Source organism: Babylonia areolata, chromosome 4 (genome assembly GCF_041734735.1).
Source record: "Babylonia areolata isolate BAREFJ2019XMU chromosome 4, ASM4173473v1, whole genome shotgun sequence".
In the NCBI taxonomy this organism is placed as follows: Eukaryota; Metazoa; Mollusca; class Gastropoda; order Neogastropoda; family Buccinidae; genus Babylonia; species Babylonia areolata.
The window spans coordinates 48,345,572-48,357,584 of record NC_134879.1 but is presented as its reverse complement, the minus strand read 5'-3'; the positions used below and the strand labels follow the sequence as shown (position 1 = coordinate 48,357,584).

Below are 12,013 nucleotides of genomic sequence, written 5' to 3'. Positions count from 1 at the left end.
GAAGACAAGAAACGAGGGCGATTACAAGGTGTTTTTTCAGAAAAGAGAGAATGGAGACAGGAACAGATATAAAGATTTTGAACAAAGAGAATGGCTATCATTCTTACCTGTCCCACAAAAGGGGAAACGAAAGAGAAAAACTAAAAAAAGGACATTGGCAAAAGACACGGACAAGAAACTTAAACTGAACAAGGGGGAAAGGGCCTAAAATGCTAAAAAAGAAACAACAAAATAATCCAAAAAATAGCAAGTTATTGGATAATGACGAAGGCAAGACCACACACACACACACACACACACACACACACACACACACACACACACACACACACACGCACGCACACACACACACACACACACACACACACACACAAATGCACGCACATAGGCGCAGAGAAAGAGAGAGAAGGGGGAAGGGGGGGTGTTTAATTCATTCATTTGTTCTATCTCCACTTGCAGGCTACCATGGCAGAGGAGGGCCCCTAAAGGTCTGTGCACCCAGAACGATTGGACGGGCGGATTTGATCATGCAAGCAGGAAAAGAGATGGGGCTAAAGGAAGTCGACGCAAATGGAGAGACTATGGAAGGTTGGCTGACCTGTCTGTTTTTGGATCTGTCTCTAAAGTTCCAAAGTGCATCAACTACTGCAAAAAAAAAAAAAAAAAAAAAAAAAAATATATATATATATAAAAATAAAATTATATATATATATATATATATATATATATATATATATATATATATATATATATATATATATATATATATATAGATACATATTGAAATGTAAAGAATATTCGAGAAAGCATACCAAATCTATACATCAACAACTCAACAGTTAAGCAAACCAAACCTAGAAACAACAACCCTCTGCCCCCTACACAGAGAGGTGGAGAGAACTTGAACTGTACGATGTTTGAGGTCTTGTAGAAAGTCCTGTTCATCGATCCGTGTGGTTTATACGGCTAGTATACAAAAAACTTTGCATGCGTGGCTTATTGGCAAGACGGATTGTACTGGTCAGGTTTCTTCTTCCAGCAAGCATCCAACCTACTCTTGAAGGCATTTACAGAAGGTGCCAGGACCACTTCATCTGGGAGGCTGTTCCACGTTTTGGTGATTCTTTCGCTGAAGAAGTGTTTCCTGGTATCACAGTGGGTATGGTGCGGGAACAGTTTCATTGCATTTCCTCTGGTGCCTGCATCCTCGGGAGTTTCAAGCTTTGGTTTTTCGGTCTTGTAGATTCTGTGGACATATTAGAAGGTGTCGATCATATCCCCTCTCAGACGTCTGTGTTCCAAGCTAGGCAGGCCATGTCACTCCAGTCTTGCTGGGTATGACAGTTCACAGATTGAGGAGATCAACTTTGTGGCTTGGCGCTGCACATCCTCTAGTTGTTTGCATAATGTCTTATGTCGGGGTTGCCACACAGTTTGTCCATACTCGAGGATAGGCCTTGCTAGTGTCTTGTATAGCTGGATGAAGAGCTTGCAATCTAAGAACTCAAAAGTTCTGCGGATGACGCCTATTACGCTGTTTGCTCTTGATGTGACGTTGTCAACGTGTTGCTTAAATTTGAGGTCGTTGTCGACATGAACGCCTGAGATCCACTTCCACCTCACTTTCTGCCAGGGGTATTTCTCTGCTGGTTCCGGTTTCAGCATCTGTGTGCTTCATATGGTACGTTGCTTCTGATTTCCTGTGTGCCGAGTTTCATCACTTTGCATTTCTGTGGGTGGAATCTCAGAAGCCAATCGTCAGACCATTTCTGAAGACTGTCTAGGTCCTGCTGGAGTGATGCGGTTGATTCTTGGTCATCGCTTGCGGCATACAACTTTTGTGTCATCTGCAAATAGTTTGACATTGTTTTGTACGTGTTTCAGCAGGTCATTGATGTAGATGACAAACAGGATTGGTCCTAACACACTACCTTGTGGGATACCGCTTGTGACTGCAGCCTCCTCAGAGAAAGTTCCGTTGATTCTAACTCGTTGCTTTCGATCACCAAGGAAGGCTTCTATCCAGTTGAGTATTGGGCCTTTTATTCCGTGGGCTTCAACTTAATTTGCTCAGCAGATGACGGTGCGGTACGGTATCGAAGGCTTTTTGTAAGTCCATATACACGACGTCAATGCTGCTGTCAGACTCGATGAGTCTGGTCCAGTCGTCGAGAGCTTCCAGTACATTTGTCACACATGATTTCCCCTGGACGAACCCATGTTGCTACTCACATAGTAGCTCATTGCATTGTAGGTGATTCATTATTTGTTCTCTCAGGAGTGTTTCCATTGCCTTGCACAGGATGCAAGTTAGGTTGGTTGCTGTCGGCTTCCTTTCCTCTTGTAAATAGGGGTGACTGTGGCTTCTTTCCAATCAGTTGGTATTTCCCCACGGTCCAGAGTGAGGCGGAACAGATGCGCTATTGGACGTGCTAATGAGTCTGCAGCCTTGGCCAACACCATGGGGTGGATTCCGTCAAGTCCGGGTGAAAGAGAGAAACATACATGCAGAAGCACACAAACATGAGTAGAATGCACAGACGTTTATAGTCGTTTTGTATGTGTTTTTTTTTAAATAAAGAAAACCTGTGTGTGTGTGTGTGTGTGTGTGTGTGTGTGTGTGTGTGTGTGTTCTTTTCAGGTGTGTCAGATGTCCAGTCCACAGCAGCAGATGGACTTCGGTACAGTACGTCACGTGCTTTCCTCTATCCCGTCCTGCACCGCGAAAATCTGCACGTGGTGACTGATGCACATGTCACCAAGGTATATATCACGGCAGGGTGCTTAGATCATGGGTAAAGTATACAGTTGTTATCGTGGAGAACAAGATAAATTCTAAAAGATCCCACCAGTTCCGAACAGATTTAAACTTTAGGCAAAACAAACAATAATGAGTTTGATTCCGAACATGGTTTATCAAATTCAGTTTAAAAAGTTTGTAATCACTAGCTGCTGTTTAGGCCAATACTTGCTGAATTATCCAGTACTGATTTCACTTTCATGGATTACAATAAGAATATTTTGCAAATGATTGTATCATTGCTCCTGTCTAACATTCTCAATTAGTTGGCTCATAAACATGACTTGACTCCTCAATTTGATTATTTTTTACGTCACTTGAGTACATAGTAGATGGAGTCTTGTGCAGAGGCAGTGCAGTGTCTCTTTTGGTTTGTGACTTCATGGACATATGACATAGATAGATAGATAGATAATAGATTATGTTCAATGCTGGGACTGCACCAGAGCATGCCCAGATGTGGCCACACATGAAAAATTCCAGAGATGAGTTTTAATGAAGGTATCGGTACAGAAATGGCTCAGAAGATGAGACAGCAAAAAATAAAAACAAAAACAAAAATTGACTTCAGTTTAAACTTTAAAAACTTTTAAACAACAAAGGATACAAAAGGTATTTAATGATTAAAGAAAGGCTAACTGCAAATGCATGTATCTTTAATCAGGCTCCCAGACAAGCTTGCTCAGCAACAGATAGAAATTTGAAACAAACCCAATGCACAACTGAGCTTTTCTCAAAACCGCTTTGCTCTGGGCAGGTTGTGTTTGAAGGCAAGCGTGCAGTGGGAGTGAACTTCGTGCGTCATGGACGAAAGGAGATGGTGCGTTCGCGGAGGGAGGTGATTGTATCGGCAGGTGCTGTGGGGTCACCACACATTCTGCAGCTGTCAGGGGTGGGACCCAAGAAAGTCCTGGAAAAGGTTAAGGTGAGAGGTCTTGTTTCCTGAAAACATGGCAGTGTTTTATCTTTCTCAGAAACTGGTTCTCTCTCTCTCTCTTTCTCTCTCTCTCTTTCTCTCTCTCTCTCTTTCTCTCTCTCTCTCTCTCCCCCACCCCCCATCTCTTCTCTCCCTGTCTGTTACGTGGCATTCATTTGTGCGCTGTGTTTGTCTCCCTTTCCGTACTCTCCTTTTCCCTCTCCTTTTCCCCTTCCCCTCCACTCCCTTTTCCCTCTCCCTTCTCTCTCTCTCCCTTTTTGCTCTGTCTTCTCTTGTGTACTCAGTTCAGTTCCGAACTAATGCACGTGAATCTGTTGTGATGTGTGTCTGACGTGTCTATTTTTTCTCGTTCTGAAATTTTGAGATGAGTTCGGAGTTAACGTTGTTTTGAAGGAAGAGTTTTGCTTTGCTTTTGGTGCTGACCGTGGTAGGAGAAGGGGCACCTTGCCAGCAAGCGAGCTGTTGGGTGCCTTCTTGGACAGTCGTGGGGTTCGATTCCCGTGTGACCCCCTTCTTCCTCTGTGTGGGTCTGTGTTCTGTGTTATCTCCTGGGCCAATGGTGTGCCTGATTCCTGGTGACAGGTGAGGGGGGAGTTGTATAGTTTGTCCTCGTGGTGTTAGTGTTGTGACTTGACATATGTTGGTTTTGGGTGTGTACAAGGTTAAGGGAGGTGTTTTATCGAACATCTTTTAAATCCAGTATTTTATTTCTAAATATTTTGGGATAATTGATAAGGTTGTGTTTAGGGTTGTTTTGCTATGTATTCAGCTCGAGTTGTTTCCGAGTTATTTCCTTTGTGAACTGTGTCCAACTGCAGCCTAAGATTTCCAAAACATTTATGTGGTGTTTGAAATGTCATTGTGAGATTGCAATGTTGCCTCATTGAGTGTTTTTTTTCGGTAGTTTGAAACCACAATGATAGATACCGACATTTTGTCATTTTGGGTAAATGTTTCTTTCAGATTATGTGCGAGTTACACTCCTTTTTTACCGGAGAAACCATAAACATTTCATGTACTTTTGGCGTTGGTAGCTTTGTGTGAAGTGACCGTATATAATAAGATAACTAATTACTCCCCTAGTGCATTCTGTATCACTCCAGGGAAGGGGGGGGGATACTCTTTCATAACGTGTTAGAGCAAAGTCTACAGAGACATTGGAGTCTTGTTACAGATTTGTTCCTTGTGACTTTTTCCTGTGGGTTTCCCCTGTCTGCCACCCCAACGGAACTCCAGGATTCGTCCCTGCAGTGGTCTTCATTCGCCTTCAGCCCTGTCCGTTCCAAATTCCCTCACTTCCACTCCTTTCCATGACCTCATATTTCCAGCGTCCTCACCCACAGTCCCTCATCCCGTTCACCCTCTCCGATTCTGCAGGCATGTGACTAAAGCCAGTTCAGTGACACTGGCCTTCAACGGATAAGCTTGAGTTAGGTTCAAGTGAACTGACATTTTTTTCGCGTAGATCTGTGCTGCCGTTACTAGAGCCTACTGTGTCATGGTCAGGCTGCTATGGTGTAACCAAAGGAGAGTGTTGCTGTAGTTAAGCGTTTAAATTTGTGTGTCTGGACCAGGGTATTCAAAGTGCATTACACTAAAGAATTGAGCTGAATTATCTATGTCTCTGTGTTTTGTGTTGTCGGGGTGTTAGTCTGGGAAGGTGCGGGAGGTTCATGGGCAACCCCTTATGGGTTGTGACACTCTCTTTCTCACCCCTCATCTCTTTCCCTCTCTCTCTCTTTCCATCTGCAGAACAGTGAGAGATACAGAAGAGTAAGAAAGTGTGATGGACCTTAGTGTGTGCTTACAAGAGCATACAAATGAAGAAAAAAATTTAAAGAGAAATTTTTTTCTATGTCCACAGATTCCAGTGGTCGTGGATTTACCTGTTGGAGAAAACCTTCAGGATCACCTTGCTTTTGACTACCAGGTGGGGGTGAGGGAACCTGTCACTGCCACACCTGAACAGCTGAGCTCTTTCTGGACCTGGCTGAAATACACGCTCTTTAAGACAGGTAGATGTTTCAAATAAATGGGTAACTGGATGATCTCCAGAAAAAAAAGCTTTTATCAAGTCAGGATAGCGTTCATTGTAAGGAGGGGTTGGTCATTGAAATATTCACTAAAATAGTATATGATCGCATCCAGTAGCCCATGGCTACGTGGCCGGCTGTGTAGTAAGCAACATTGACTGAATCTTGTGCAGGCCGATGGTCAATCCCAATGTCACTGGAGGGCCAATTCTTCATGAGCATTGATGAGGAGAGCAGGAAACGGGACTGGCCTGACCTGCAGATTCTCTTCAGTGGAAAGCTGCGGAACACTGAAGCCATGCGCAATGCAGGTTATACAAAGGAGGTAGGAACTGCAAATTGACATGAACCTTAAATCATCCTCACAATAACTGTAATATTTCCTATTGATATCAATCAAAGGAGTTGCTTTAAACGAGTGGTGTTCCTATTAACGAGCAGACGAGCGAACAGATTCAAATAGTTTTCCCAAACAACTGTTTTGCCTATATCAGGTCAGTCTGTTAGAAAGATGCAGATAACATTTTCTCTCTTTTCCAGACCGTCGAGCAAGCCAAACGGAGAGACTCTTTCAAATACGGCTTTACTTGTTGGGCTTGTTTGCTGAGACCGAAGGGTAGAGGAACCCTGCGTCTACACAGTGCAGATCCTTTTGAATATCCATCCATCGAACCTCACTATCTGGAAAATCCAGAACTGGCCACTCTAATCAAAGGTTTGCATTTACATATATTGTTCGCACACACGCACACACACACACACACACACACACACACACACACACACACACACACACACACACACATTCAAATACAAAAAATGATACTATGAGAAAATGTCTACAATCAGCAGTGTGTGTGATGGGACATAAGCAAAACACACACACACACACACACACACACACACACACACACACACACATTATTAGGTAAACTCATGCTAAGCATGGTATGAAAATGTCAGCTAATCACCTTCAGCCAGACGTTTCAGTTTCAGTAACTCAAGGAGGCGTCACTGCGTTCGGACAAATCCATATACGCTACACCACATCTGCCAAGCAGATGCCTGACCAGCAGCGTAACCCAACGCGCTTAGTCAGGCCTTGAGGAAGAAGAAAAAAAAAGGTGAAAAATAATAGATAAGCGTACATAAATAAATAAATAAATAAATAAATAATTATAATATAAAATGGTAGTATTAATAATAATAAATAAATAAATAAATAAGACAACAATGATGATAAATAAGCAAATAAATGTAAAACATGAAGACACACATTCACACATACACCCACACATGCATAACATATGCACCAAACATGCAGTTTCACAGATATGAAAGCACAGTCAAATACACATAAACATACATGAGCCCCAACACACACACACACACACACACACACATTACCCTGCACCTCTTCTACCCCCCGCCCCCCTCCACACACTCATTTCTAGGCTACGTATCGCAGCTTCCACGGCACACACACACACACACACACACACACACACACACAGAGATGAACACTTACTTGTACGAGGGTCATTCAATAAATAAGGTGAATTTTTCGGTATAAGGACTTCTAATACAGATAGAAGCTTACTTTTTTTTTATTTGTTTTTGTTTTACTTCTTTTTCACATGGATTTAATTTGTTTTGCAGATTAAAAAAAAACAAACTTTGAGAGTTTTGGCGATTAACAAAGATGGCCGACCAAGAAGCATGCTCCAGGATTGAACAGCGGTCAGTTATCAAGTTTTTGGTTGCTGAAGGGTGCAAACCAGTTGAAATTCATAGGAGAATGTCAACTGTGTATGGTGCCACATGTTTCAGCCGAAAAAATGTCTACAAGTGGGCTAAATTGTTTAAAGAAGGACGGAGCAGTGTTGAGGATGAAGACAGGCCTGGAAGGCCTACAGAAGTGAGGTCTCCTGAGGTGATCGAATCAGTCAATGACCTCATTCAGTCTGACAGAAGGGTGACAGTGGATGACATTGCAAGGACTTTGAGCTTATCTGTTGGGACAGCACACAAAATTGTCCATGATGACCTTGGCTACTCGAAGGTCAGCTGCCGGTGGGTGCCAAAGATGCAAGGCCTCACACAGCAGCCCGAACGGTGCAGACCATCAACGAGCTGGGCTGGGAACTGCTCCCTCATCCCCCTTACAGCCCAGACCTTGCCCCTTCAGACTTTCACCTGTTTGGTCCCTTGAAAGCGTTCACGAGAGGCACGAAGTTTGAAAGTGACGATGAAGTCAAAAGTGTTGTGAGCGACTGGCTGAGACATCAGTCCAAAGATTTTTACGCTGAGGGAATACGGAAGCTTGTGCACAGATGGGAAAAGTGTGTGACAGTGCTGGGAGACTACGTTGAAAAAAAAGAGTAAGCTTCTATCTGTATTAGAAGTCCTTATACCGAAAATTTCACCTTATTTATTGAATGACCCTCGTACAAGCACACACACGTGCGCCCATATCCCCCACCCCCAACCCCACACACATATATACAAAGATATATATATATATATATATATATATATATATATATATATATATATATATACACCAGCACGTTCCAATATCCTGTTGCTCCCACAGTGTAGGCATGCATACACTCACATACCTCATCCTCTACCCCCCTCCACACCACACCCCCACCTCCCCCTCACACACATACGCACGTGCACAGAACTCTCCTGACACTTGTGTACACTTACACCCTCGCGCATGCACAAACGCACTCAAAAACACAGACCCACACATACACACAAACACACACATACACACACGCACAGAGGCTGCCACTGATTGGCCGCAAGAGGAATGGGAAAAAATCTCTGATGCCAAGAACGTGGCGTCTAGTGTGTTGCTCAGTCTATTGTATTTGGAAGACCCCACAGAGACTGTTCCGTTTTGAAGAAATTCGCGCAATGTTGGTTTGGAAATGATGCCGATATTTGTTTGATTTGCAAAGCATCGTGCTCTACCTTTCATGTTAGACTTACAGCCGCTCCCTCTCTCTGCTTTTATTTCTTTGAGGTGATCGATGGTGTGATATTCTTTGTCTTTTCTGAGGATTTCCGATTTTCCTAGATGTAGGCCGCTCGTTGGTGTTGCGTTACCAGCAAGTCTGTCAGCTCGCTCATTTCCCTTAACACCTGCATGTCCCGGGCAGTATGACCATGTGAGTTTTTTTAATCTGAAAGTTGCGCATTGCCTTGTGCCACTCTGGCAGCCAGACAATCAAGCTCATTCCTTCTAAATACTGCCAGACACAACCATCTGCTATCAACATTATCATCGGAATGATACTGTTCAAACTAACACATCAGAAATTCATTTCAGGCATCTATATCTAACAAGATGTGTAAAACAAAATATATATACCCCCCCACCCCCCAAAAGAGAAAAAGAAAAAAAAACAAAACATATCGTCCTGGAATCTATGTGTTTTTGCTTACAGAAATTTGCAAATACCTGATACCAAAATATGCAGTGTATTTCAGTGTGACAGTCCTGGTGTCAAAACATTTCATTTGACGCCCACGTGCAGGTATCCGCGTGTGTCAGAAGCTGGTAGCGACCCCCACCATGCAGTCAGTGGGGGCCGAGGCCACAGACCCACCCTCCCAGTTCTGTGCACAGCACACGTTTGATTCGGATGACTACTGGGCCTGCATGATCAAGCGTAACATGCAACAATTCTACCATACATGTGGCACGTGCAAGATGGGAGCTGTCACGGACAATACTACTGTTGTGGACCCTCAGCTCAGGTAGTGACAGGCTTCCTTTTTCTGACAGTTATCTTCTGGGGAAACGAATACCAACCAACTCTTTTTTTCAGGATGCAGAAAACGTAATCGCTGAAATATGTCTTTTAGTTTTGAAAACAGTCAGAATAGTACAGGAGTTTTAAGAATGTTTGACCCCCCACACATTGTAACAAAAAAAGAAATCACGAGATATGGTTATATGTGCGATTTGTGAGCACTCAGACCATTAGTGTAATTTAATCGGGAACTTTTCTACTGGAAGTTTTGAAAGCAAAGGCAGATTTAAAACCAATCTGTTCATTGTAGTAGTAGTAGTAGTAGTAGTAGTAGTAGTGTGTGTGTGTGTGTGTGTGTGCGTTTCTGTGCATTACATGAAAGGATTTGCTGCACGTTAGAACTAAAAGTATTAATGTGTGATGCGTATGCCATGTATTTCAGGATAAAGGGATTTAATGTATGGCATGTACTCTGTGTATTTCAGGTTAAATATTACCATCTGTTATGTGTGCCCTGTTGTTTGAGAGTGAACGTTTTGCATGTGTGGTGTGTATCCATTATGTATCAGGTTGCAGTGTGAATGTTTTAAGTGTGTGATGTGTTCGCTGTGTATTGCAGGGTGAAAGGTTTACATGTGTGATATGTACGCTGTGCGTTGCAGCGTGAAAGGTTTACATGTGTGATATGTACGCTGTGCGTTGCAGCGTGAAAGGTTTACATGTGTAATATGTATGCTGTGTGTTGCAGGGTGAAAGGTTTACATGTGTGATATATACGCTGTGTGTTGCAGGGTGAAAGGTTTACATGTGTGATATGTATGCTGTGTGTTGCAGGGTGAAAGGTTTACATGTGTGATATGTACGCTATGTGTTGCAGGATGAAAGGTTTAGATGTGTGATATGTACGCTGTGTGTTGCAGGATGAAAGGTTTTCATGTGTGATATGTACACTGTGTGTTGCAGGATGAAAGGTTTACATGTGTGATATGTATGCTGTGTGTTGTAGGGTTAAAGGTTTACATGTGTGATATGTATGCTGTGTGTTGCAGAGTGAAAGATTTACATGTGTGATATGTACGCTGTGTGTTGCAGGGTGAAAGGCCTACAAGGACTACGGGTGGTGGATGCCTCCATCATGCCAGCTGTCCCATCAGGCAACATTAACGCCCCCGTCATCATGGTGGCCGAGAAAGCCGCTGACATGATCAAAGCCCACTACCAGCACTCCTGATTTTGTACGGTGTCCACAGGTTTTCATCCTTTTCAAACTGTTACAAAAAGAGAATCTGAATGAGTGTCTGAATCAAAAATGGTGCCAAAGTATTCAGAAGCCCACTGGAATATTTGGAGAGTCTTTGAGATAAATTATGTGTTCGTTTAACCCTACACCCGCAGAATAGGCCAGAATAAGTATACGTCTTTATATTTTTACGTTGAACGTATCAGATCCCATACGTGACTCAAAAGCAGGAAAATATTTGGTGCTGTTTGTGCTCTTTATCATGCCCTTTCTTTGCCCGTCTGATTTTTTTTAAATTATTGTTTTTATGCATGTTCATATTACTTCTTTTTGCCCTGTAATTTTATTCCCAGTGATGTAGAATTATGCTCACTGTTTATATCTATGCTCATGTTTATCTCTATGCCAATAGCATCATTTCCATTTTCAGTTTTTATAGTCAAGAAAACATAAATACCCAATATGAATTTGTCAAGTTTCAACAAGAATAGAAGCTGCCTCTATGTAGTTTCATTTTGAGCGAGTTCAGTGACTGTTTCCATTTGTTGTTTGGAATCCGTGTAGTTTCATAGACAGTTGTTTTCTTTGTTATTATTTTTTGTTAATGAAGTTGTTGCAACGCACATCAGGTTGAATGTTATTCAAGTATAACTACTACATTTGTAGAGATACATATTTTGTAATCAGAGCATACCAGAGTTCATATAACCATTGATTCATTCATGGGATTTGCTTGTTTGTATCTGTGCTGTGACTTCGTTTAACCAGATATATGTGACGGCTTCTGTTTTGTGTGTTAATGTTTTGACATAGAATAGTACTGACAACTGCTCCAAACATTAGTTTCTTTCAAACAAATAACAATTCTTTGCTGTGGTAAGAGCAGCTCATGGAATTCGGAATGGATATGTGTGTTGTTTAAATCTCGTGGTTCTCAGATTGTTTTTGATTAAATCTGTTAACAAGTTCTTATGTTGTTGTTTTTCTGATAATTATGTGTGTGCACGTCTTTCAAAGGTTAAACAAAACGGAAGGAAGGTCATTGTTCCTTCCTGATAATTGGCTGTGGTGGGCACTTGGAATCGATTTTATGCATAGAAACATAGCTCGTGGCTGTTTGTACACACACACACACACACACACACACACACACACACACACATATATATATATATATATATATATATGTGTGTGTGTGTGTGTGTGTGTGTGTGTGTGTAGCCGTGTACCCGA

General features: G+C 42.3%; 1 protein-coding gene across 3 annotated transcripts in view; it reads left to right on the top strand.

Annotated features, from left to right (window-relative positions):
• The window catches only part of LOC143281720 (glucose dehydrogenase [FAD, quinone]-like), an 18,953-nt gene extending 7,286 nt beyond the window's left edge, over positions 1-11,667 (top strand). For all 3 annotated transcript variants that reach the window (XM_076586991.1, XM_076586990.1, XM_076586989.1), the window contains exons 5-12: positions 460-588; positions 2,642-2,763; positions 3,558-3,725; positions 5,602-5,752; positions 5,944-6,095; positions 6,311-6,485; positions 9,322-9,544; positions 10,633-11,667. In XM_076586991.1, coding sequence (XP_076443106.1) covers positions 460-588; positions 2,642-2,763; positions 3,558-3,725; positions 5,602-5,752; positions 5,944-6,095; positions 6,311-6,485; positions 9,322-9,544; positions 10,633-10,771 — 1,259 coding nt within the window. In that variant the 3' untranslated portion in view covers positions 10,772-11,667. The remainder of the gene's footprint in view (positions 1-459; positions 589-2,641; positions 2,764-3,557; positions 3,726-5,601; positions 5,753-5,943; positions 6,096-6,310; positions 6,486-9,321; positions 9,545-10,632) is intronic.
• Positions 11,668-12,013: the final 346 nt, after the last annotated feature.